Below are 27,385 nucleotides of genomic sequence, written 5' to 3'. Positions count from 1 at the left end.
TACTGTGAGTATGTAAATGAGATGGCTTAGTCAGAATAAGTAGGGACCTTTCTACATGGTGCTAGCATTAGTTTTTAAATTGAACAACTAATGCTGGCTGGGCAGAGAAAGGAGCTGTGTACGTGGGCTAGCTAGGCAAAGGGGTGTTCTTTTTTACTTGGTCTACCTGCCCTGTTCTTTTCAGCTTGGCCTGTTTTTGGGTTTGGTTTTTTTTTGGGGGGGGGTCTTGTATGTGTTGAAAACAAAGGTATCAAAATTAATCATTCATATATTTTTAAAAGTCAGCATATAAGTAATTAGTATTTATAATGTTTTTGCAAATGGAAACAGCCATATAAACACCAATAAACTGTACTGACAAATTTTGGCAGACCTCAGTAAGCAAGGGTTCTGTAAACTTGTAACTGAAGATAATATTTTGTAAAATCACATGACCTAAAGTAAATGAACATTTAAGCTTTTTTTTTTTTTTTTTTTTTTTTTTTTTTAAGTTATGGCACACCATAGGTTTCTTGAAGTCTTCCTCATTCTAGCATTATAGCCAGTTGTTAGCACAGAGCCTCTTTATTCTAAGCTCCTAGGATCTCACAAAGCAGAATGAACTTTAAATATGATCTTTTTCCTCATTAAACTTCTACATTGACCACACTTTGGTAAAACAGCTGGTGATGATGTTTGCGATAGCCTCAGAAGAGGCAAAGTCTTAACAGCATTCAGTCCATGAATTCTGACAAGAGTTTGCATGCGAATTAAATGTTGGATGCACAGTTACTTGGTGTGTACATCTGAAAGCAATTCTGTAGTAGATACAGTTGTAAACCAGGTGAGGTTTTTAAGAGGCATTCTGAAGTCTTACTCAGGTTAAAGTAGGGGCTTAAAAGGAAGCTGGAGGGTGTTTGTAGTGTCTTTTTAAAAACACTGTTTCTGACTGTTAACAAGTTTAGTAATTTTTGGCTGGGATACACTCACAGGATACACTCCGCATGTAGCTTGCTTTTGTATTATTTTAGTGTATTTAAAGCTCTTCAGTAAGAGGGTATGGCTCACTGGCTTCTGTAATGGTGCTTCTGTTGATGGCAAAACAAACTAAATATGTGCTATAAAAGGTGTTGGTAGGAAACTGGTATTGGTAAGACATCAATAAAATCAGCTTCTGGAAGAGGGGAGGAAAAAAATAGGGAGAAAAAACACCCTTTGAAATGGATGGATTTTTCTGTTGCTGTTGCTGGAATCAAGAGTTCAGCATCCATGTAATGGTAGTAAGATGTCAGTGATCAACTTGTGACTTGTTAGAAAGTATTTGTTTCCTTGCAGTCAGTTTATTAAAAACATTTCAACCATTCTGTAAAGTAGTTCAGAATCTACTTTTGATGTTGGTGGTTTTCATGTATGTTTAGCGAATGCCAGTAGTGAGAACAAAACCTAAAGTTGGTGTGACCCATGAAATCATAAAACAGTGGTCTGTAATCTAGAAGGCTTTCCTCTGAAGTTTAATTCTGTCAAGACTAAATCAATTGTAGAGTTTATTCACATTGTCAGAAGTGGACCTGGCTTTATTTTGCCTGCATCAGCAGAGCTTCAAACTGTCTTTAGCAAAGCTTTCTCAAAAGCCTGAAGGTAATCTCAGTATGCTAGGACTTTTGTGTATGTACTAATGACTAGATATTTCATAAGCAAGGGTTTTACTGAAATAGGAGAAAAGATCTTTTTTTGTGAATACTGGTTTTCAGGACAGCACTTAAAATAATCTTATATATGATTTCCCCCCCCCCCCCCAAGAATGATGTGTTTATAAAGGTAAAGAAAACAAGAAGTCTGAGTCTTCAGTTTGTCTCTTCCTGAAATAGTTTCTTCTGAGCAACTTGTCTGCTTGTCTGCAACAAATACAATCTCTAATTTCTGTTCTCCAAACACAAAATTTACTATGATTGCATAATACTCAATTATTAAAATTCAAATGCTTTCCTAAAGAGACTTAAACTTTAAAAGATCAAGTATTAGCAAAATAAGTGACTATATCACAATTTTAGAAAAGCATTTAATCAAAGAGTCTAAATTTGTAGCAAGAAGCTTTGTTTCTGCTTCTGCATATCTTCCTTTAGACTGTGAAAACTTTTGTCAGATTTTGATGGAGATCTTCCCGGGGAAAAAAAAAAAGGTAAAAAACCCCCAACACCTCCGTCCCCCAAACCTATCACTGCAAGTTAGGGAGCTTGCTTTCTCTAAAGTAGGCTTACTATACTTATGCTTTAGATTTTTACGTTCTTAAAAGTTTGTCTCTAATAAAATTAGAAACAAGAGCAGTGGTCTGTGTGTTTATGGAAAGTGTTTGTGGTTGGTAGACTTGGAAGTTGTAAGATGGAAAGAGGGCAGGCAGCTGGGATATCAACATTTGTGTTTCTAGGGTAGTACGCTCTCATCCTGGTAGTTTACCCATACAGTGTTACTTGTAGCAGTTGTTTATTTAAGGGTTTAGGCATCATGCTTTTTTGTTGTGTAATACTTGTTCACTTCCTCTATTCATTGCTCAGGGGACTAAAAACGTGTCAGACTAACAGATATCACAGCTGTTTTGATTGGCTTCTCTAACTGAGCAATAGATTTACTTCATCTGGTTGTAATTCTTGAGGTGAAGTTTTTCCAGTATGTTTCCTGTTTGTGGAGGTCTGTGGGATTCTCCAGAATGTTTAAATGCTAAGCCAGCATCTCCTGTCATTCATGAAGTTACATTTGGTGACAAAACTGGGTCTTAAGAATGAAAACTATCATAATTTATTTTTAACATGCTTTGTTTTATCCACCCAGATTTGTTGACATGTTTTAATGGAGGTGAGTGTGTCTACAGAGAGCTCTGCAACTGCAGTCGATTCAATGCAACTGGACCAAGATGCCAGACAGGTGTGTAAAGAGAGAGAACTAACTGGGTTTCTGGGATTGTACTCAGGTTCCCACAGCTAAAATAATGACTACCCTCTGCGTAAAAGTTCCTTTGTGCCCTAGTATTTTTCTCTCTCTTTTCTGTGGTGATATTTCATAGCATACCGCTTACTTACATCTCAACTGCAGATTGAATCCAATAAACCAGTGGTACTTCTGAAGTGACTCTTCTTTTGTTAGTCTATAATACAGGTGCTGAAAGAGATCATATATGCAGAACATGGGGTCAATATAATTTTGAAACTTTCGATGGACTCTATTATTATTTTTCTGGGAAATCCACATATGCCCTTGTGAGACATACTGAATTAGATGAACAGAGTTTTTCCATACAGGTAGGGGACTGTACTTCTGTGTTCATCTTGGCTGTTGTTGATATTGCTAGTAATGCATTAATATTTAGAAATTAAAAGTAACTTGTGATGATAGTATGGGGTTCTAGAATGTAATCTAAATTTAATTGTAATGTAATGTGGGCTACCAGTTACTGTAGCGCAAAATGTAAATAGCTGGAAGGAAACTGATGTGTGTACTTTGAAAACCTGGCTGCTGTGAAAAACTGCTCTAAAAAGAGTGCTAATTGTACTCAGGTTTTTGTGGAAAAGTGGGACCAAACTACTTGTTCACATGCCGAGGGTAGGATTGTGGGATTGGGAGTATTAGTTGTGTAATGTGGATTACCAAGAGTTTGATTTAAATCTTGACTTTGATGCTAGTAATTTTATTTGGCAGGTGAATAATGATCCTGAGTGCCATTCTTCTCCTTACTCCTGCAAAAGGTCCATTAGTTTATTCTTTTCTGGAGATGAAGAGATTAAGATGAGCAGTGAAGTCGTCTATAAAGGATTTGGGTAATTGCACTCATGTTTCTGATGGTGTAGTTACACTGGAATTGATCTCATGATACCGATTTGATAACAGAGATGTAAACTAGATCACTCACTTGTTGGTAGCTTAAAAAAAGCTATCCAGACCACAGCTGTAATAGTTACTCCCCATCTACAGAGTAGTGTCTGAGGAAGGTGATACCTAAATGAGTGGTACATAGTATTAAGAAGCATAACCATTGACATTGATCCTTTAATTTTTTGCTTTTATTTGTAATTTCATCTTTTTTAGTGGAATTACTCAATATTTATATCAGATTTTCAGATGTATGAGGAAGTTATTAAATCAGCAAGTAATTTATTTATAATAGTGATATTTTCTCATGTAAATTTGTTTTTCATTATGTCTCATTTCTCAGCGTACAGTTACCTTATATTATTGGAAACTTACACATCCAGAAGCTAGCTGGATATTTTCTAGTCAGGCACCAGTACGCCTTTACTCTGGCTTGGGATGGTACGTCTGCAGTGTATATCAAAATGGCACCAGAGTACCTGGGTAAAACACATGGACTGTGTGGAAACAATAATGCTGTCCTGCAGGATGATCTTGAAACGAGTTATGGTGAGTATTTAAAATACTTCCTCTTGTGTTAATACAGGGGTTTTTTTCAGGTAAACTGAATGTTACTTTGCTTAGTTTTTAATGGTAATACTAATTGAATATAAGATGGACACCTTTTGAAAGGGAAAATTTGATACAGAAATACTTCTGGTAGATGATATTGTTAGTGAAGAGGGCCAATTTCAATATAGATGGGGTTCTGGGGAGGAAGATCTTTAAAAAGCATGACAAAAAGCTGTCTTGCTCTATTACCTACAATGGTATTTGCACTTCAGTTTCCTAGGACTTGAGAGGTAAAATCTACTTTTATATGTTTACTGTCCTCTTAGCAATTTTATATAGGAGCCTGTGGAAGCCTGAGATACTGCTATTGGAAATAAATCGATAATTTTAATTAGTAAATCAAATCAATTAGGATTGCCAAATCTCATTTGATCTGGCACCTCATTTATGCTAACGCTTTCAGAAGTGACCAGTGATCCTTGAATACTAACTTCAGATACTTTCAAGAATCTTTGCTTTGAATAAATACTGAGTGAAGACCTCTAAAATAAAAAGAACCAGGGGAAAAAATAAGGCCTTTTGAAAGTTATCTCAAGTTAGGTGATAAAAACTTCTGGAAATCATTGCTTTGGGCTGTTTAACTCTTTGCTGCCCTTCTTTAAAATTAGGATATTTCTGTAGAGTACTACTTCTGAGCTCAGAGTACAATATGTAGTAGGTTTCCTTTGTTGTTTAAGTGTGCTACTCAATTTTAGAAAGCACCAGCCCTGCACTAATATCAGCTCTTAGGCCCCATTGAATAGTTTGCTCAATAAATCTAAATGCCAAGTTCAGTAGCTCATTGCCCTCAGAGATTCTCCTATATCTTCTCACCTTTCTCAGGATATTTCAGTCACATAAAGCTGTGATTGTAGCAGAAGTCAATATGCTGCATACTAGCTTTATCCAATTAGCTTAGGGAGCAGTAGTAAGAAAGACATGGCAAGATATGCATTCGTGGGTAATCCAAGTAGTAATCCATGTCACCACTTGTCTATGATAGATAATATCTTTCTTAACTAGTTTAAAGCTAGTGTGGACATTTCTACTTACATGAAAAAGTCACACCTTTTACTTGGTTAATGTATACAATTATTTTATACCCTTGCAGTGACTCAGGAATGCCTTAATCTTTCTTGGGTTTTAGACTATCTGGAAGTTTCACATAAAGTAGCAGCATAGACCTATGTATATACAGTTTACTTTAGCTTTTCTTTCCTTTCTTCCATTCAAAGACTGTGGCAGGCACAGTCCTGCTCCCTAAAGCCCATCCTTCCTAAATCACACGAGTAGCTTCTTTCTGCCATTCTAAAGCCTTCCTACTATAGTCACTTTTAAAAGTTTGTTTGTTTGTAAAAGGATCAGATTGTCTTCAGACTACCAGCTGATTGATTTAGTTGTAGGAAGGGTTTGGTGCTTTCTTCTTAATGTGATGTTTTGATTATTGAGATGTTTCTGTGGGAAATCCTACAGAAATGTTGTTCTTCAAAGTCACTGTGTGACCGTGTGTGTGTGTGTGTGTCTTGTTTAGGAAAACTGACAGATGATGTAACAGAATTCGTAGAGAGTTGGCAGGAAAACCCTCCACAAGGAACACCCAATTGGGATAAATCTCTTCTCAATGAACCACCCTGCTTGACACAAACCCATGAATCTCTACAGGTTTGGATCAACTCAAAAGGATTATTACTACAGTAGTTGGTGATTCTAATTAGAGTGAGAATTTAACTTAACACTTTGAAGGAGGCTGGAAATGTTCTCAGTTCTTCTTTGAAGAAGTGGATTAAAATGGTTGCTGTGGCAGAGCTTCCCTTGTCTCCTCCTTTTCCCCCTACTTTTCTTCTGTATGAGTTTATAATTTAATTTTTGATCTTTTCAAATGTTATCTTGTCTGCATAGCAGCCAATAGAAGTGTTTGAATCTGGGGCTGAATGAGTGAAAAGTTGTAAAATAGGAGTGCATTCTAGAGCTGGTTCCAATTCCTTCCCTTAGGAAGGATAGAAAGAAGCAGGCAGGCAAAAATGGAATGAGAACACAGTTAATTTGCCAGTGTTTAAAAAAAAAAAAACCAGTTATTGTTACTTTTGTCCATCACATTGAAGTAGTTTTTCCTTTTAAGTAATATTTTCAAGATATAGCCCTGAAATGAAGTGCTTTGAAACTAAAGCTGATGCCAGGTATGTTTTATTTCTGTTGCCTTTTACTGTGTAATTTAACTAAAATGAGGACTATTTTAGGTTGTCTGGGCTTAGCTGTAACATTGTCTATGCCTTTCTTGGGAAAGAGTATGTTTTACTACTATTGGGTATGACCTTGGATAAAAGATTCAATGTTATGAATACTCTGGTATGGAGAGCAATATGTTGCTAGCCACTGCTTCTAGCTGATCAGTGGAAAGTGATTCCTAGTCACAGACTGAGATGTCTGTTCTGCTTTTCCATAATATTCTATTCTGCTTAGGTCTATTTTTGAAAATCATCTATTCACAACAGCTATCTCATTCATTACAGAGGGCATATACTCTGTGTAATATCCTCTTACATCCCCCGTTTGAACAATGTCATGAATACGTGAGTCCTCTTCCTTTTATGGCAAGCTGCACCAATGATCTTTGCATGTAAGTGAATGTTTTTGGGTAATTCCAAAGCTGTTCTAAAAAACATTGTCCTTGTATCATGAGAATGAATTGTAAATGTTAACAGAACTAATGTGTGTCCTTTTCTTCATATCAGTTTTTTTCCTAACGTTCTGTTATTATCTTGCTGTTCTCGCTTGTTCTAGTTTTACTGCCAGAAATTTCTATGGAGTTGATCTTGGTTGTTTTGGTATAAGGATGACCAAAATTAGGCCCAGATATTTTCATAAGTTGTTAGTGTACCTTCCCTTGAATATGGCATCTGTTTGATTTTTGAATGTGCAAAGTCAGTATTTCTAACCTTAATGAAAAGTAATAGTGAATAGATTAGTTTGGCATCTGCAAGCCATATGTTAGTTCAATGAAAAGAAGAATTTAATAACTATTTGAATTTATGCTATCATTTCACAACCTGCTATGGTCCTTATCCAAGCAGTTTTGACTAGTTAAATTAACAGACAGGACAGGAGAAGATTATTTCCATTTCTTGTACCATGGTGACTCACTGGTAGAAATCTTACACTTTCTTCTTGTGAGTTTTCTGAAGGATGTTATTCCTTTTGTGAAAATCAAGACCTTTATTCAAGTCTGTTTATACTGCTGTATCTCTGGCTTTCATGGATTTATTCAGGAAATTGGCGTCAGGTCTCAAATACATTGATGACCTATCTTCATGTGTGGCAGAATGTCTTATCCATTGAAGACTTTTAACCTAGCCAAACAATGCAGTACTTTAGAACATTATTAAAGTAGATTCGATGAACATGGTTGTATGCAATGCAGGAGCATTTATGAGGTTATGATTGCATGTTTGAATATAGGTAGAAAATAATATGTCAATTTTTATTTGTGTAAGGTCAGCAGTTGATAATGCAACTTGGTGTCGAGCATTAACTGAATATGCCAGAGCATGTGCCCAAGCAGGAAAGCCACTTCATGGATGGCGAATGCACTTTCAGCAGTGTGGTATGCAGATGCTTTCATACTTGGAAATACTGCTTCATAGTTGTGTTTTGAAAAGAGTGCTCTTTATACTTTTACTTCTTTGTGCTTCTCCCAGTTTTGAACTCGTATATTTCTTGGTGAATGCATAACTATGGGCTCAGTCAAAGGCTACATAAATGCAATGGAATTTCTTTTTTATATGTATGATTTGTACTGAATGTATTTAAAGCACTAAGCTTATTAGGATATGTTTTAAGAACCTTCTCACTAAAACATCAGAGATTCTTGAAGGTGATTAACATTTGTATTTTCATAGAGCTACTCTTTCAAATATTGTCAAAGTCTTCATGGCTTTCTGATACATAAAATGTGTGTCATGAGTGTTAAAATAAATTCAGATTACACTTGCATAAGTCTTCATCTTGGAAGTCACAGAAGGTAAGCTTGAAAGAGATCATCTAATTTTTCTGCCTGTCAGGAACACAGGGTCGAAACTGCTTTGTCATTCCTGACAGAAGATTTCCCCCGTGTTTCCAAAAATGTTTAATGGATGTTCTGTCGGTTCTTTTGCTGGTCTGAGTATCTAAGTAGCTCTGCTGTGAGAAAGTTTCCCTGAGTGTTCTTTGGTGTAACTTAAGATTATTCCTTCTCAATGCACCTTTAATGGACAGAATACAAATGTATGTATATTCTCTGTGTGTGTTATGAAAGTTATTGTTTCATTGATCTAGACAACAGATAATCAACCGACATACCAAAAATTAAATAGCTGAAAGAAACATGTGCGATCCATTTAAGCCCTGAGGCAGTAGCGCAATACTTTTTCATTTCTGTACCTGTTTCTTGTTTTCAGTGATTACCTGTGCTGAACCCTTGACCTACAATGAATGCATCAACTGTTGCCCTGTTTCATGTCATCAACAATCACAGTGCATTGTCAGTGAGCTTCCCTGCATTGATGGGTGCTACTGTCCAGATGGCAAGTTTTGCTTCTCAAATACGTATTATTTGATTCCATATAACATTCAGATTGTTCTCCCCCAAGTTTACATAATTATATAGCCTGGCTAGGTTAAGGCATTCAGAGGAGCTCTTTGTAAACGCAGTGACAACAGAGTGTGGATGAATTACCCTGTTTTCCTCATAACTGACGAGATCCTTTTCCTTCCTCTAACAAGTGGGAATAGGTTTCAAGACAGATCCATGTTCTAGCCATAGGGCTTCACAATTTGAGTTAAAAATCGGTTTGCTCTGTTGTTGACAGGGCAGCCATCCTCCTGATTTTGGTGGTTACTGCATGGGGTTCTTTGGGGGTAATTTTGGTGTGTTGTTCTGTTGGGGTGTTTTGTGGTGTGGCGTCGTGGGGTTTGGGTTTTTTGTTGTTCGGTTTGTTTTTGTTTTTTTCTTTTTTTCTGAAGAAGAATGTCTGCAAGGTCAAGTGCTTAGGAGAGCTCAGAAATGTGACATGGCTAAAAATCATTCATGTGGCCAGAAACTGGTTTTGATACTGAGATTCTTACACTGCTGTATGGCTCTCTCAAGTAAGGTATTTACCAGTGTGGCCTATAGCAAAACTTTACCCTTATACCAAAATATACTTTGGTGTCCAGTTTTCCCCTTGTTACTGGCTTCTCTTTGGGTACATAATTCTATGTAAAAGATGACAGAGAAAGTTATGCCGTGGATCTTCAAGTCCTGCTTTTTATACATACCCTGATGATTTATAAGGATAATCATCTTTGTCATATATTTTATCTTTTATAAGCTAGTAAAGACTTTTAGCTTCTGACTCTCTAATAGTGGAATAATTTAAAAAAAAAAAAGGGGGGGCGGGGGGGCAAAAAAAACATTATAGTAAAATAAGGACCAAACAGTGCCTTAAAACATAGAGGCAAAGATTTGTAAAGGTGTCAAAAAAGAAGACAAAGGTACTCAAAGCAGCATGGTTTGGTGTTTCTGTGTTTGCTTTTGGTTTTTTTGTGGGGGTGGTTTCCTCCCCCTCTCACCCAATATTAAATACGTGTTATTCATACTATTGTTAGTGTATCTCAAGCAATGTAGGGACTTGGTCCATGTAATATGAATTATTTAATGTAATTCAAATGCACGTGTATTCTGCAAAAATGACTACTAAATAGTCTAGAGGTTCATTATAATACATGACCATTTATGTTGTTCTTGGGTGTACTTGTTAGTGCACCATCAGCCATCTGTACAGATATTTCAATATTTTTTGGTGCTGTTTTATTTCTTCTAGGCTTAATTTATGAGAATGAATTGTGTGTCAAGCCAATGGACTGTCCTTGTGACTACCATGGAAGTTTATTTGAAATGGGTTCAGTAGTTTATGAGGAATGTAATAACTGGTTAGTAATTTTTCTTTTTATGCTGTGGACTTAATCCTTCCATGGTCATGAGATAACTTCTTTAAGGCCTTTTTCAGTTAAAAATTGAATGAAGGTGATAAGTCCTCACTGTTTCTATATACAAAAAACTGTTGTTCTCTATATGTTTTGCAATGAAGGGAAAGATAAAAGAAGCTATAGAGCTATTAATGTGGCATAAGAGCAAATGACAGATATTGCAGAGAATACTGTAATGTTTAGTATTCTTTTCACCTTGAACTCTGCCTCAAACTAAAAGGAATCTAGAATTCAAAATCTTAACAGGAGAATTACTTTGACTTTACTTTGTCTCCTCTTTGTGTTGTCTCACTTGGACACAGAGTCTAATGTCATTATGACACTAAGCTGCTCTTTTGGGAATTTCTAAGTTAATTTTATAAAAGAAAAGTTTGTAGGAAGAGATAATGCCTTTTATTGGATCAACTTATTGAAGAAAACCAGTGAGCTTGCAGATGTGGAACTTCTTCACAACAGTTCTATTTTTTTTTAAAGTAATAAGATTCAAATTGTTTGTGTTTATTCTTCTCAATTTTAGTAATCCTTAACGTTTTAGAATTGTTATCAAGGAGCTAAAAAGAGAGAAGAATGTTACTGGATGCGTGGATGAAATTTCACCTGAGCATATACTCGTGACAAGTTCTTGCTACAGCTTCCAGGCATTCTAGTGACTCTCATAGCTCTGTTGCACCCTTTTGTGAGACTCGAGACACTTGGTGCTCATTTCATAGAGAAGGAATCCAGGAAGAACAACTGAGGGACAGCTGTATGTACTTCACAAAAAAAAAAAAAAAAAAAAAGAAATCTTTTTGTTTTTATTTCAGCACTTGCACTGGAGGAAAGTGGATTTGTACAAATCTTACATGTCCAGGTATGTGAAAGTCTTGAATACTTAATAACTGAAATTTTGCTTGGAGTAAAATATTACTGTTAGATCTTAATGTGATATTTCACTATATACTTTGTATTTTTATTTCTATCTAAATATAAATGCATCTACACACACAGTAGATTAAATATTAAAATGGTCTGAACAGCAGGCATCTGCCTTTCAACTTAGCGCAGTAATGTGTCTCCCTATACATCACCATAATGTCTTTGGTAGATGACACTACCTGGTCATTCTTGTCATTCAACTAAATGTTTCTCTGCAGTCTTCATTTGACAGACTTATGGCAAGATTACTCCCCCCCACCTCCACCCCCCCACCTCAGTATTGCCGGTTAGTGATGTAATATCTAGGTATTGTACAAATATCAGTTAATTATTTTCACAGTATGTCTGTGGAATGAGGGGTGTTATTCTCACTTCACAGACAGGCAGCTCAACTATAGAGATTAAGGCCAAAAGGATTTTGCATGTTAAAGGTACCCATGGCCTCAAGGTTCTTAAAGCTGCCAATAGATTCAAGCGCTGGTCTCAGAGTTACCAGTTAACTGTTGAAGTGCTTAATGTTTCTGCAAATCAGTTTTTGAAGCCATAAATCAAATACCCAGAATGTATTATTGCCTCCTTTTGGGGGAAGAATTGTTTGGGTATCCTGACCTGGCATTAGGTAGGAACTCCGTAACAAAAGCAAGGGTAAGGTTCAGTTCCTAACAGTGCTCCTAGTACCTGGTTATAATATGAATACAATTTTATAAGTTACAGCATGTATCGTAGTGTATGAACTCTACAGCAGTAATAACTGTTGACAGTACACTGACTTTTCTACATACTTAAATACGTTATTTGTTGTTTGTCAGCTGAATGCTCGGTTTCAGGAGACATTCATTTCATGACCTTTGATGGGCGCAAATACACTTTCCAAGCTACCTGCCAATATATTCTAGCAAAAAGCCGTACATCTGGGGTGTTTACCATATCCTTGCAAAATGCTCCTTGTGGACAGGTAAGGCTTAGAACTTTCTTGTAATATCCTGAAGGTTTATTAACTGGGGAGGGGAAGTATTAAAAAAAAAAACAAAAAAAAACCTGCAATTGAATATATTTAAATTAATCAGTAACAACAACTTTTCTTAATGATGAAATAGTTGTTCAGCAACAGTGTAGAGGAAGTCTGTACAGAAATTGTCATGTTTGCTTGCAGTAAATAGGAAATATTATGCTAGCATTCTGATTCAGTGTTCACTGAGTTCATTCAATAGCATGTGGTGGTTCATGCAACAAACTCTGGATGATGACTTTTTTTCTTGAGCTTTCTAAGTCCATCTTTGTGGATTTGCATCCAGCAGAAAAGAAGCCTACTGTTTATTACTGCTTGAAGGAAGAATGACTTTTTTGTCCCTTGAATATAGATTTCTCTTTCAGCTTTGTTCTTGCAGCTTGAAATTCACTTTTACTTACATCAATATGAAAAATTTTGGATAGCTTTTGGGACAGCTCTTTCGGATATAGGTATATGTATGCATCTGTGTTGTTAAGTTGTATAATTTATTTCAACCAAACATGCATGTGCATATATATAGCTGATACTAAGGGTGCTCCTACTTTATATTTGAAAGTTTATGATACTGGACACAGAAGTTACTAAATATTTAATCTGCTTTATGTCCAAGACCCATTCTTTTTCCTTTGTTGTTGTGTACACGGATTTCTGAGCATGTATTATAATGTTGTATGTGTGAGGTATAGAACATTGGTAAGATTTTCACTACAGCATTTCATTCTTACTACAGTCTTGATATGTCTTGTAATTTTGAGGAAGTTAAGGCAAGTTAGAATAGACCTTAGACATATATAGGTGGTGTGAGAAGTGTAGTTGACTGAGTTGAGCTGTCTTCTGCAGTTGGGCTTTTCTCACTGAGTTTGCCCTTATGTGCATATGTAGAACTCAGAATTTGGCCCACATTTGTATTAGGGTCACAATGCTCCTGTGGATGCCTACTTATTAAGCTGCTGGACTTGCTGTAGGAGCAAGATGTTAAACTTTATATCTTGGTCAGATTTATGTTCTGTCTCCAATGGTCTTGTGTAACAATTTTTACCTAGGAGCAACTGCACAGATATTTGAAGTGTATATAGACTTAAAGATGACTCTTTGCTGTATTTCTAGACCATATACAGTATGTTAGGCCTGAATTTTAGTTCTTATCATGATGAGCTTCGATATTGCTGCAGTTACATACTTCACATAAAATCAGATTTAGCACCATTACTTTTTACTTCTGTGGAGGTAACTACTTATGCTTAATTCTACTAGTTTTCCTTTGTGTTCTAAATAAATGTGGGATTCTCTAAGTCCTCTTAAACTAATGATTACATTCATTGTTCTCTGCAGCTTCTATTGTTTGTGCATTTGAGATTTCCCTGAGAATAAAAATGGTCATATTAGTTGTCATGCCACATTTTCTAAAGACATATTTCAGTAAAGTCTTTCTGTCCTTGTGTGTTAAAACCCACTTCTCTATGTGACAGAAAAGACCTTTAAGCAGAAGGAAGTCATATTAAAGCGGCATTGACAAGTTTATTACAATAGAAATGATTTATTTGCAGTCCAGGTGAGAGATGGGAGACTGAGCACGTGGAGCCCCCTTCTCATCTCAGTGATAAAAGTTGAGAGGCAAGAAAAATAGCTTCACTAGATAGAGACCAAATATATTTTCCAAGTGGATGATTTGCAAGGAAATGTCCTACTATCTCTTCTATGGTTCCTAGGAGAAGTGCACCAGGACATCAGGTGAAGTTATGTGACAGGGCGTAGACCAGTGTTGAACAAGTGGATTCTTGTGTTGTGAATATGACTACTTTGCTATGCTCTTAATAGCCTTGAGCTCCTTGAAGTAGAAGAGTTACAGTGGGGGCTGTGAAATGAGATCTTGGCAAGAACATGCATGTTAAAAAAACTTCTAGGCTTTTACTTCTGTGTGCATTGTTGTTTGGCTTGGGAAGAATCTGGTGATCCAGCCAGTTATTTCCTGTTGATAGGAAGATTGAGACTATTTCAAGATGCAATATATCTGATCATGCTACAATTCCCCACTTCAAGTGCACATTTCACTTAGCTTATTCTGATTTCATTGAGTTTAGCTGGCTTCATTGTGTGCTAACCTTGGGATCCCAAGTCATTGGCTAGGTTCATATCATCATCTAGAAGAAGAAAAAAAAAAATAGAATAGCTGAGAAACAAAAGATAAATGTAGGCATTCAACATAGGCATAATATTGTTCAGTCAGCATAATATTCTCAGAACTTCGCAGAGTCAAAGAAGGTTGAGGAAGGTGGTTGTATATTGAAGCTGTGTCCTGTACTATATGGTTGAAGATAAGCAAAGGGGATCCCAAAAAAACCACTGTAGGCAGCTTTTTTATCAAATAAAAGTTGAGGCATGATTGACTTTTTGTGGAAGCCCACAGTGAGATACCTTTCAGTCTGACCTGTTGAAAAGCCCGTCAATGGACAACAGAGGTCTGGAGCAAATATCTGCCATGGCAATGTGCAGAATATGTATTATGGGTCTCATTCCCTTTTGTGTTACAGAACACTTATCTCTGCAAAAGACAGAAATGTGCCTTTTGGTTTAGTTGTTGTGGCGATACTTTTGTTTGGGGAAGTGATAGTTGAATTAGTTGGCTTTCTGCAGCACTTTTGAGACTACAAAGAGCCTTGCAGTAATTCTTGTATCTTCTTCACCCTGACTTAGGGACTTTGCTTAATGTGTCTGTGTCCAAGTGGTTTGTAGGCGAACAAATAGATTCTCTTGGCTTTTACTACATGTTGGGCTTCATATTTCACCTAGCCTTTAGAAAAACGAACCTGATCAGTCCCTAATAGATACAGCCTTTTACAGAGGTTTGAGTGAAGCATTCTAGACATTAACTGGGTGATCAGTGGCTTTTGTGGTGTGTTGCAGGGCTCCATGCTGCTTATTTAATTATCAGTGTACAAGTGGTGAGAGGGCAGTGAGAACAGTTTGTGTACTATTAATGCAAGAATGTGGGGCTTCAGTGCAGCTATTCAACTGTCTTAACTATCAGCTAGCTGGTACCACTTGGTAGAAGTGCTGCTTTACAGTTCCCTAGGCACCATCCATTAGCTTGTTCCCGTTTATAAAAATTAATGAATTGAAATGGGAAGCTAAAAGATCTGTAGTGCAGTATCTCATATTTCCCGATGGTTTAAGATTTTATGTGCTTTTTTTAAAAAAAAAAGCAACTTATCAGTCCCATCTCACTCAAGTAGATTAAAAAATGTAGAAAGAAAATACTTAGGGAGATTTTTAGCTCTCTGAATCACAAAGAATCCAGTCATCTAGAGCCTTAGAGTTGGTGACATAAACAGTCATCAGACAACAAGTTATTTCAAAATGATGTGAAACTTTGTTTAAGCACTTTTTGGAAGGAGGATCAGTCAAGTGATCAGCACAGATTAACCTTATCTGAGTTTCAGTGACAACCTCACTGGCTTTGTAGTTTGTATGATGAGAAGGTCTTCTGAACATAGAAATCTTTTTTAAGTGTTTAGTGAGAGAAATGGCCATTCCTGTGAAAACACCTGCTGAAAGTTGGCAGGGATAGTGCTGTGAAAGAAACAGTTCATTGGAACAGAGAATAATTGTCAGGCAGAATTTCTCCTTTAGTTTCAGCATGAAGGAATAATAAAGCTTTTGTCAATATTGTGTAGTAATGTATATACTATGGTGGGTTGTTCTCTTGTCTGTGGTCCCCTATGCTTATTCTTTTATTTTCTTTTATTTTCAGCTTCTTAAAAGGTCGACAAAATTGTCTATATGTAGCCACTGTTGCTGAATGATATGCACAGTGATTCAAAGAAACTAACACAATAGTTTGATTAACTATTAAGTAGGTATTCTTCATCGGCAGCGCTGGATGCATGGGGCATTGCTCCACCTATCGTGCACACTGTCAGATCTAATTGTGCAGGTTAAGTACGTGTTCTACCTACATATTCACTAGATTTCTGAGAAATGTTATACATATTCATTAGTTTTCCAGGAAACTATTAGCATATGCAAATGTCCTTTACGCAGGTGAATTGAAGGTCTCTGGTGGTCTTCAGGAGTCCTCTGGTGGTCTTCCATAGTCTTCCTCACTTGTCCGCTATTTGACCCTCCTCAGGTGATTCTGTGCAGTATGGTCTTTTACATGTTTTGATACATCAGTGCTTGTTATTGCTCTTATTATCTAAGTTTTCATTAGTGGTGTAGAACCATATGGCTAGTTTAAGCTAAATTATCTACAAGGATGAGAACAAAGGCAGGAGTTCTTATCTTTTCTGGCCCTATCTATTCAAGCAAGGCCTCTACTTGTGCCTTCTCAACAAGATCATAAATTCATCAAATATTTAATTAAGTTTTGTGATCGCTCATGGTTCTTTCTTGCTCATCACTCCCAAGTACCAGTCACTGACAGGCTTAACCCCTGACAAACACCAGTCCCTGGTACGTAAAGTTACAGAGAGACAATCATTAAGCAATAAGCAGTTCGTTCTCTATATCAACAGAAACCTAATTTCTTGGTAAAGAGGCAAGACAGCAAAATAAGCTACAAGAGCATGGCTTCACAATGTATACGTCTGTCTTCACTATCAGTCCAAAAGAGCTGGTTGACCTGATGAAATATCTGCAGTTATTTTAATAATTTGCTATTTTCAAGTTTCATTTTATCATTTCAACTGTTGGTGAAAGATTGCTCTTGCACTATTATTTAGACATGGAGAAATTCTCAACATAGTTTGTACACACCACTGTGTGTACTTGTGCGTCCATGGTACTTGAAGGACTGACAAATGATTTGCTCTGTGCTAGTTCAGCATCTGTCAAAGCCATGTGTTAGTGTTCAGAGATCCTTATAGCTATAGTAATTGTTTTCAATGAGTAGGGCAACGTTTGCCCTGTGTTAGGCAAATCCCAGTGAAAGTCAGTGAGAGTTGGATAAAAGTGTAAATCTTTAAACTGAACATCCTAATCTGTTTGCACTGTGAATGGTGCTATTCACACTATAATTTTGCTGTTAGTGTGACTATCCAAAGGTAGGGATCTTTTTACTAAATCTTGTTCAGTGCCTCTTTCAGCACTGAAGATGCTTAACATTTCAGTATTTCATCATCAGTTATGCCTTCACTCTAGGCAGTGGGACTGAAAGTGCAGCCTCCTGCACCTCTTCTGGATGTTTCTGGACTACAGCTCAGGCCCAGATCCAATCAATGAGAAATATCCTCCAGTGAGACCTAGATTGCTCTTTGTCTAAGTGATTTCAGACATGTTTTTGTATGTTTGGGTATATAAGACATTATGAGACATTGAAAATGCATAATTAAGAGTAAACTGAACAGTGTGCCAAAAGCGGCTGGACCCAATTTTTGTCATTGTTCTTGAATACCTTTTAAACTGTTACGAGGTCATGCAGTGAAGGAGGCTGAGCGGAAGAAACAGCAATTGGGTGCTTCTTTGCTCTGTAGGTGGCAGGGAATAGGCAGTCTCTTCACTTTATCCAGCTACATTAAGCCAATGTAAATAAGCTGATGCCTTAGAAGCTATAGTAAAGAGATTTGAGTATAGCAGGAGTGCCAGAAACTTAATTCCTTCCCAGAGCAAAGAGAAAGTAGAAGGTGTACTGTGATTCTGATGTCTTTCAGCATGTATCAAAGTGAATTACAGGATGCTGACATGGTAAAGTTCAAGTCATCTCTCGATTCACCTCTACCTAATTCTCTGAGATAGAACATTCTTTTTAAAAAATTCAGCAGTGATCAAATTCATTCTATTAAGAAAAATCTGGTAATCTTCTGTGATTAATAAGCATGCATTAATGAAGATTCTTTCCTTATTGGCTTTGAAAGCCAAAGTACCTGTAGTTTTTCTGAAAGGTCGAAGTCCTGGCCTGGAAACTTTGATAGGAACTGACTAGTGTTAATCATCTATCTGGCTAGTTGCCATGTTATTTAGTACAGGTGTACTTGTTACTGTGATATGTTGAAAATGTTTGATATGCAATAGGCCCAAGACTTGTGCTGCTTTCTACCTGTGTGGTATGGTGACTAGTTGAAGATCACTACAGTAATATAAAACATGCAGGAATATTAAGTAGTTTGGGACTTCATTTAGGTACCAACCAGTTTCAGAACTTGTTTTAAGACTTTTCTTAGGCTGTCTTAAAGGCTTTTCTGTCTGGGTGTTTCTTCATGCTGAAGTTTATAAAGTACAGGCCATGTGGGCTTTCATGTCTTGCATTGGAATCATCCACCTTTAAAAGTAATTAAAGTTTAAAAAAAAATGGCTGAATGTTTAAAAACCACTTTGTCTATGTATCAGCATAGGCCCTAATGTGTTCCTTAGAAACTTGAAAATGATATACCAGATCATGAATGGAAAAGAAATCCAGCCTAACACAGAGCAAGTGTTGTACTATAGTTAACTTCCACTTTGTTGAAAGCAGTTAACTTGAATTCAATTCTTGGTATTTAAGTTGTTGTGAAATTTTCTTGTGTAGGGAATGTAGCTTCTTTATATGGTGAAACTCTAGCACATGAGTCTCAATACTTTTTTTAGGTTTTCAGTCAATTAGCTGCTTTTGGTAATGTTGACAATTAAGTTCCACTGTAGAGTGAGGTAAATGAGGTTGATCTAAGATTTCTTTGGATTATGTTTCATCCAGACTGAAATGCAATATTCCTTTTCATGTTTTTTCTATATATTGTTTTGACTTGGAGAACCAAAATAGAAATAAGAATAAGGACTGGTAGTAACAAAATAAGCAAGTCAGGCCAGTTGGATGTCGTGATACTGTATGCTGACACAATGCTGCCTTTCTTTCATCAATATTCATCCAGGGAGCATATGAACATACACCACAACTCCTCTCAGAAATAATGAACTTAAATGCTGTTTTAAATAATGATTCACAAGATGCTTCTATCTTTCATTATTGTTTACCTTTAAAAAAATTTTATATCTTAAATATGCTTTAAAAGAACCTGGGTATATCAGAACACTTTAAAGTACAAATACTGATTTCTGTGCACAGCTATGTGGACAATGCAGCCTTGTTTGTGAGCATTCACTCAGCCTCAGTGGGTCTTTAATCATGGGGTCTCATGAATTGTAGGTGTCTTTGTACTAGGCTATTTTAAGAATTGTTTAAGTTTCTCTTTCCAAATCCCACTTTTGAGCTGTATTTGCATAACAGATTAGAATTGTATTTAAACACCTATGAAATCATTCAAAATAACTAATTTTTCTTACTTAGCTGTAAAGATTTATGTTTTCCAAGGGCACTCTGCTAGCTAAGAAGCAAGACAACTGAAAATTTTTAATTCCCCACTAATTATAGCTTTACTCAAACTCTTATTTAACATTCATCCTACTTAATTTTTTTAAAAAATTGTTTTGCTTTTACTTGTAGAACCAGGATGGATCGTGTATCCAATCAATCACCCTTATTCTTAAGCAGGACCCCAAGAGGCAAGTGACTCTGACTCAATCAGGAGATGTTTTGGTCCATGACCAATACAAAATTAACCTGCCTTATGCAGATGGTAAGGAATAATATGTGAGCATTTAACTCCTCTCAAGCACTAAAGCAGTATTTTAATGGCATATGTGTATGTTGTGATACTGTCCATATTGCTAACATACTGAAGTTAAGTGGTTAATATCAACATTTTTAATTTCTTATGAAATGTTTCACAAATTAGCTGCTGATAGCAGCTATAGCACCTATAGCTGGTAGGAGTTATACAGTAACTGTGTTGGGCTAGTGTCTATATTAAGATTGATTATGTTCTGTCTCTAAAGTCCAAATGCCATCCCTCACATTTACCATTTTGGTTAGTTCTTTTCTAAGGGGAAATTCTTTTCTCTGATTCTTGACTGGATAATTTCTGTTCACTTTTTTGTAAGCAACTCAAGTAAATATAAATAGAAGGAGCCCTCTTTCCCCTTGCAGATAAGCTACAGATTTTCTGGCAAAATTTTTTTTTGCTTCTTTTTGCTTCAATGAGTTTTTAAATCTCTCCCTACCTGGAATATTTTAGCAAGTATTCCACATATGAATACGTGACTGTGTTCTGTGAGATTCAATGTTAGCTTCAGTGAGAGTTTTATAAGCAAATCATTAGTACATTTGATGTCTGTGGGCCCTTGGCTCTTTGGGAATTTCCCAAAAAAGGCTTTAATACAGGAAGCACGTTGCTGGTGTTAGGATTAGGTTGTCTAAAATAAATGGTCTGCAATGTTTGTATCTTTAAATTGAACCTTTATGAATATTCCAGTGAACTCTGCATTTTTTAAAAGTGTGGTGATTGTCATAAGTTTCTTGTTTTCTTTAAAGTCTGAATTGGTGTAACCTTGCATGAGAAATCAATGATTAGGGAAAAATAGGGCCTTAATAGGAAAAAAATGTAACTTACATAAAAATAATATACAACACAAACATTGAAATTACAAGAAACAAAATGCAAATTACAAGCAGGTTTCCTTTGCCTTTCAACAATCTCTGTTTTTACTCACCAGAGTTATTTGAAATACGGAAACTCTCCTCTTTATTTCTTCAAGTAAAGACACACATTGGATTACAGATACTGTATGACAGAGAAGGACTGAGGCTTTATCTTCAAGCTGATGGACGGTGGAAAGATGATACTGTGGGCCTTTGTGGAACCTTCAATGGAAATATGGAGGATGACTTTTTGTATGAATAGCTGCAAGATTTTTATTTGCCAGTATATGAATATCTACAGTTAGAGTGGTAGATGAAGTGTGTACTGAAGCTGAATGGATAGATACCAAGAATAATTTATTTTGAAGTTTTGTGTTAGTGCAATAGGTAGGAGGTTTTAGTTTGCTAACAGAAAATCTGTAACTTCAACTATAGGATATCAAGCCAGGTTTTGCTTAAAATATTTTTATATAAAAATACAGTAAAATATATATGACTCATAAGTGCTAGTTTATCTGAAAAGTTTTGTCCAAAATATGGAGTGGCCTATATAAGGGACTTTCTGCCTTCCTGCAAGCCTCTTTATCTCTCTCCAGCTCTTACTTTCTGCTGCAAGTTCTGATCTGCTCTCTCTGACAGAGCCTCTGTTGTTCAGTGTCTGCAGGCCAGCAACAGGAATTGGCTGTTGCCTGAGCTTCACTTTGTTGTAGTGCAGCGAAAGGTGGTTCGAGCTGCCTGAGCGCTACAGTCAAGATTGCTGTTTGTCCAGCTGCTTTGCAGCATGTTTCCTACAGATACTGAAGAAAATTGGCTTCCAGGGCATCGAATAGCCTAATGGAAGTAGGAGAAGGAGAACATGAATTTAGAGCATGACAGAATATTTCTTTGACCAAGGGGGGGAAAAAAAAGTAGGAGAACGTCTTTTCTCAAAAGAGTTGGAATTTTTAAAAATGAAACTAATAGGAAAATGAGAAAGCTTTCCATAATAGATCCCATTTAAAAACACACACACACATATTATAGTGGATTTTTTAACAATTTTTATCTTATAGATTAAAAAGCATTATCAGAATATTGTTTATAATGAGACTACAAAAACATGATACAGGATCTCAAGAGATATTATTTATGTAAAACTACTTGGAAGTATTTCTCTGTTTGAATCAAGTAAATTTTGTTGTGTCTTTTTAATGACGATGTTTGGACTTTTTCAATAGTTGATGTTTGTGAATAAAGCCCTTAAACTACAGGAACTTATGAATTGTGCTGAGACATGACACCAAACATAACGTGCAAGCGTCTTGACATGTACACAAAACACCTGATCCACACCAGGTTTGGGAAACTTGCCATAGACGGTGGTGTCCTTTGCGATACCTCCACCCCAGCTACTTTACCAGAAGTAATACTGCTGGTTGTATGCCTAACACAATCTTTTCCCTGGAGTGTCACATCCCATATTTAAATGCACTGTTTCAGTCATTCTCCCTATACAGTATTAATGTGTCTTGGTTAATTTGATCAAAGTCTTTCTATCTTTCAGCTTCTGCTGCGCCTCTGCTTACCTGGGCCTCATGGATATCTATCCTGTTGCTTTTGGAGTTATATCTCTGAACTCTTGGATTTCTCTTCCTTCTTCTTTCTTGCAGGGACTAGAGAGCCTGGGAAGTCAGCTACTCAGGAACAGACAGGAAATTGTAGGTAGAGGAGAGATAAAAATGGATCAGATATACTTCTGCCTCCTCAATGATGAATGAGAGTGCAGGCTTTCATGACAGTGGTGCTCCCTTCTGTTTTGTGAAAATGGATCTTTGTTTTCATCTGTCCTTCCTTATGGAGTATCTAATGGCTCTAGAGCAGATATTTCTCTTTCTTTTCTGGGCTTTTGCCTGAAAGGAAGAGGAGTCCTGAAACTTAAGCTGGCAGTGCTTTATGGGAGAGTGCCTGAGAATATAGAACAGTGGAAGGGGAACTTAAATCAGCTCTTGTGAAGGGGGTGGTAAAACTGAGACCATTTTGTAAATTCAGTGTATATTTTGTGACTGACTTCTGTTTTGTATAAGATCTCCAGTTGGAGTAACTGAAAGCACCCCAGAGCTGTTTGGAAACACATGGAAAACTTCATCGGCATGCATTCTCATGCATGATAGTTCGCAAATGGATCCCTGTGATATTCATCTGCAGGCAGGTGGGCAGTGAAGGTCAATTGTTATTGACAAATGCATTTCTATTTATTACATCTGTGCTGATTATCCTAGTTGGATCAGGTAAAGTAATAACCAGTCCTACCCACTGAAAAAAATGAATACTTACAGGTAGCATTTGTTGAGCTCGATCCCCTGACAAATCATGTAGAGTATTGTTTCAGTATTTTTCTCTCTTGCAGAGGTACGTACAATACTCCCTTTTTATTTCTGGTATGCAATTACAATGTGTAAAGCTACACATGTGTTAAAGGTTTGTGGTATGTCTAATATTGGTGATTAGTTAAGATGGAAACTCAAAAATATTGCAGTAATCATTTTTGAAAATACTGAACAAATTAAACCTTTGGTTTAGTTGTCTGCTGTGAAGGAGAATGAGTAGGAGAAAGATACTTATGCACTGCCAGCCTTTACATTCAGCTGAAAGTCTACAGTTGGGGAATGAGGCTAGTGGCTGATGCCATGAGGACCACAGATGGTCACTAAGACATCCTTTAATAATGGTGACCTTTGTAGATCATCAGTTGTATCCATTTCACAGTTTCTACCACTTGTCTTGGACTGTACACACTTTTAGGCGAGATACAGAGGTAAGATATTGATTAAGGTTTTGTCTGTAATTTCAGCAGTGCTAGGAAATCATTATGTCTCCTGCTACAACGTCATGCTGTCTTCTAAGTCTTTACACATTATGCAGCACTAAGAAGCTGCATTCTTCATAGTGGGTCTGGACATGAATGTAGACAAAAGTGGCCTGTACAGGAAGTCAGAAACTCTGGAAAAGGAATTCTGAAGTCCTAGTTTATGCATCTCTCTTATTTTGTGGGAAATAAAAATTTATCTCTTTTTGGGTGTGCTAATATAACATATTTTTGACCACTATTGCACAATTATTTAATGCATTCAGAATTCAGATATTCAGATGAGTGCTTTGTTTGGTGCTTCTCGTGTACCTATTTGATACTGCTCGTTCTCCTGTGCGATAGTGCTACCCCAACCTAGCAGCTCTGGGCGTGGTTGCAGCCTTATGCAACTGAAACAACGGGGAACAACAGATTATTCTTTAAAATACTGACCTATTGAACTAAGTTACTGGGAATGACTTAAACACACAGGATTACATCTCTCTTCAGTTTATGAAAGGCATTGAGTGGTACGTAGCATCTGCTGCCTAACCCACATCCATGAATCAGTTTATAGATAGGAGACTATATGTAGGCACTGTCTGCCTACTGTAAAGTTTTCCAAATACCTGAAAATCATTCCCAGAACAAGTTCAAAACCATGAGCAGCTAACTTTTCTGTCCTTCCATACAGTTATGTAGGTGTTAAAGACAGAAGGATATATATGGCAATAGAATATAATCATCATCAGTTGCATTGTATAGAAGACACTTTTTATTCTAAGTCTTTTTAAAACTCTGTCACTGAAACAGTGTTTAATCTGTTTTTTGTATAGCGTCTTATGCAGCGGAAGCTTGTAGCATCCTTACGAAAGAACTTTTTGCTCCGTGTTACCCCTATTTGAGTCCCGTTCCCTATTTTGAGCAGTGCAGAAGAGACACTTGCAAATGCGGACAGAGTTGTTTTTGCTCTGCTCTGGCCCATTATGCTCATCATTGCCGAAGATTTGGAGTTGTGATAGATTTCAGAGGAGGTGTCCCAGATTGTGGTGAGTTGCCTTTCACTTCTAGTCTTAAATAATTACTGTTTGAGGACTTTAGAATGACAATCAGAAAATAAAAATAAATTGCTATAATCTTCTAAATGAGAGGAGGATTAATTCTAGCACGATCATTTGTGTACAGGGCAAGGTTCTTTTTTTGTCAAGACAGAATTAGTACTAGTGTCTTCAGAGGATTATTCCTTATAGAGTCTGATAATATTGAATTCTTTAGTTTATATGAACTTTCAGTGATGCGAAAGATATTGATAAAACATGTAGTGCCCTCATGTTTGGGTTTGTTGGGTTTTTTGGTTTTTTTTTTAATTATAGAATTGTAAACCCTATAAAACAACCCTAAACTGACACCCCTGATGTTTCAATAGGTTTGGCTCCATAAACAAGCTTTTCTAAGGAACATTCAGGAATGTAACATCTGGTAGTTTTCATCACATCATGTAATTATGTCGTAATGCATGATAAACAGGATTTTGGAAAGTTGGGCTAGCTTAAGTACCTCAAGCTGGAGTACCTGTGTGTACATCTAAAAAGACTAGCTTGGAGCCATTATGGCATGAATGGCTGTGTCCACTATGACTGAATGAATTGTTCAAACCATTTAATTTTATTTTACTTTTTTAGAAATATAGTTTTATTAGAGTAGTTTTTAAAAGTCACACTTGTCAGGTTTAAAATATGTGAATCTTTATTATTTCAAGAACTTCAGATCTTTTTTTATTTAGAGCTTTATAGGATACATATATAAAAGAAAAGATGGTATTGTGCAACATCTACAAAGTACGCACATTTTATTTATTGCTTTTAATGTTTTCTTCAAGATGCTGTCCATTTCCCAAAGCCCCATGCAGGAGAGCCAAGTGTTTTCAGAGTCAGAAGAAAAAAAGCTTCAACTGTTTGGTTTCCCCAGTGTAAATCTGGATTAACTGCGCAGACTTCATTGTACTTGTTATTACTGCGGATTTAAATCTGTGTAGTTTACACAGCATAGTGCCAAGATAGCAATTTTAGTGGAATTTAATGTGATTGAGAGATGTTTATCAGAAAACTGTTGGGAGGTACTTGAGTCTCTTGCACTGTAATTTGAGAGCTTTGTTTCATTTGGACAGCTCTTTCATGTGAAGATACAAAGGAGTACAGTATTTGTGTATCTACCTGTGGCAGAACCTGCCAAGCACTGTCTGTGCCAGAGACGTGTAGCAGTGATTGTGTTGAAGGCTGTGCTTGTCCCTCTGGAATGTATTTGAATTCCAAGACTGAACGATGTGTACAGAGGTAGGTAAAGTTGCAGTTCTAATAGTCACACTCTGTATTTTAGACCACTGTATTTCAAGTCGGTGAAAAGCTATAAACATGTAACCTTGTAGATATTATTCATCTGTAGACTTGGCGGGATCTTAGAATTATACAGAACCCATATGTTGATCAAAAATGGCTCTTCTGTAGTACTGACACTCATCCAACATCACACCAAAGCTAGTTGTTACATATTGTCTGGGTTTTGGCATATAAGAGATACAAAAGGTGTCAATTGTAATGTAGAGGTGGTTCTTTGTTACTGATTTGGTTTGGAATGCGCTCAAATTATATGACAGTATGTATCAGTAGTTACTGAGATCAATTTCTTGTATTTTAAAAAAAAAAAGCAACCCCCCAAAACCCCACCCACCTAACCAAAAAACATCATCAAAACCAACAAAGCAACCAATCGAACTTCAAACAGCAATTAAGTCAATGGGACTTTTTTAATTCCTTCAATTTGAGTTAATCATGGTTACATGGGTTTTTTTTCCTCTGCTCCAGAAGTGAATGCCCTTGTTATTTTCAAGGAATTGACTATCCCCCTGGAGAAAATGTTATGACATCTTTGGGCAAATGGTAAGATACAAAACTATTTCTTCCTCTGACTGAATGGTGTCTGTTTTTTAAGAGCTCTGTCAAATCATTTTGGCTAGCCTGTTGGTATTTTTTGTTGTTGTTTTCTAATGACACATACAGAACAAACCTACATCTGTTTTCTATGCATGTCTGGAGTTTCTTTAGAACTTAGGTTTTCAGGCTGCTGTGCTTATAATCCAATATATTGAAGTGCAAAGTAGAGAGAAAAGCCACTATCATTTTGTAGATCCATACTAATGTGGAGAGCTCCAGAAACCCCCAGACATTTCCTGACTGTCCATTCAAGTCTGTTCAGCTAGACCTTCATTGCTATTATCCTTCCCTATACCAGATTGTAAAACCATTTATGAACACTTATTAAGAATCTGTTTTTGCTAGTATGGAATCAGTGTAAAAGAGCAATGTGGCTTTATCACTAAGATACAACACAAATAACTGTCAACTGCAGCCAAAGGTAAATAAGCATCTCTGTTATTGTTCCTTACATTTAGCTTTTGTTCTTGTTGTCTTGTTCTTCCATTTGCCTAGTCATGACATTAAAGAAGAAAACTTGTTAAACTATTCTGTCTGCTGCCAGATGCATCCTTTTCAACAGTTAGTTTTATCTGGAAAAGGTTAAATAATGTGGACAACAAGTTGTGTAAAAAAACAAGCTTTCAAAATTCTTTTTCTTGAAGTAATGTTTGACCTCTCACTCCCTCTGTCAGTTAATTAAAAGCACAACACTTAATTAAAAGCAAAACAGACCAAATCATGTCTGTGATAGATCAGAGTAATACTTTGGTTTGTTG

General features: G+C 36.5%; 1 protein-coding gene across 1 annotated transcript in view; it reads left to right on the top strand.

The window, feature by feature from the left end:
• Positions 1–27,385, top strand: part of OTOG (otogelin) — a 111,711-nt gene that overhangs the window by 11,099 nt on the left and 73,227 nt on the right. Inside the window, exons 5-21 of the mRNA XM_049820916.1 lie at positions 2,806–2,898; positions 3,118–3,272; positions 3,670–3,788; positions 4,184–4,389; positions 5,963–6,093; positions 6,942–7,048; positions 7,923–8,032; positions 8,865–8,990; positions 10,269–10,377; positions 11,238–11,284; positions 12,159–12,304; positions 19,776–19,908; positions 20,885–21,062; positions 22,874–22,998; positions 24,474–24,686; positions 25,805–25,970; positions 26,499–26,573. Coding sequence (XP_049676873.1) covers positions 2,806–2,898; positions 3,118–3,272; positions 3,670–3,788; positions 4,184–4,389; positions 5,963–6,093; positions 6,942–7,048; positions 7,923–8,032; positions 8,865–8,990; positions 10,269–10,377; positions 11,238–11,284; positions 12,159–12,304; positions 19,776–19,908; positions 20,885–21,062; positions 22,874–22,998; positions 24,474–24,686; positions 25,805–25,970; positions 26,499–26,573 — 2,239 coding nt within the window. The remainder of the gene's footprint in view (positions 1–2,805; positions 2,899–3,117; positions 3,273–3,669; positions 3,789–4,183; positions 4,390–5,962; positions 6,094–6,941; positions 7,049–7,922; positions 8,033–8,864; positions 8,991–10,268; positions 10,378–11,237; positions 11,285–12,158; positions 12,305–19,775; positions 19,909–20,884; positions 21,063–22,873; positions 22,999–24,473; positions 24,687–25,804; positions 25,971–26,498; positions 26,574–27,385) is intronic.

The sequence above is a fragment of the Accipiter gentilis genome, chromosome 17 (assembly GCF_929443795.1).
Source record: "Accipiter gentilis chromosome 17, bAccGen1.1, whole genome shotgun sequence".
NCBI lineage: Eukaryota > Metazoa > Chordata > Aves > Accipitriformes > Accipitridae > Astur > Astur gentilis.
This window is presented reverse-complemented; position numbering and strand designations above follow the sequence as displayed.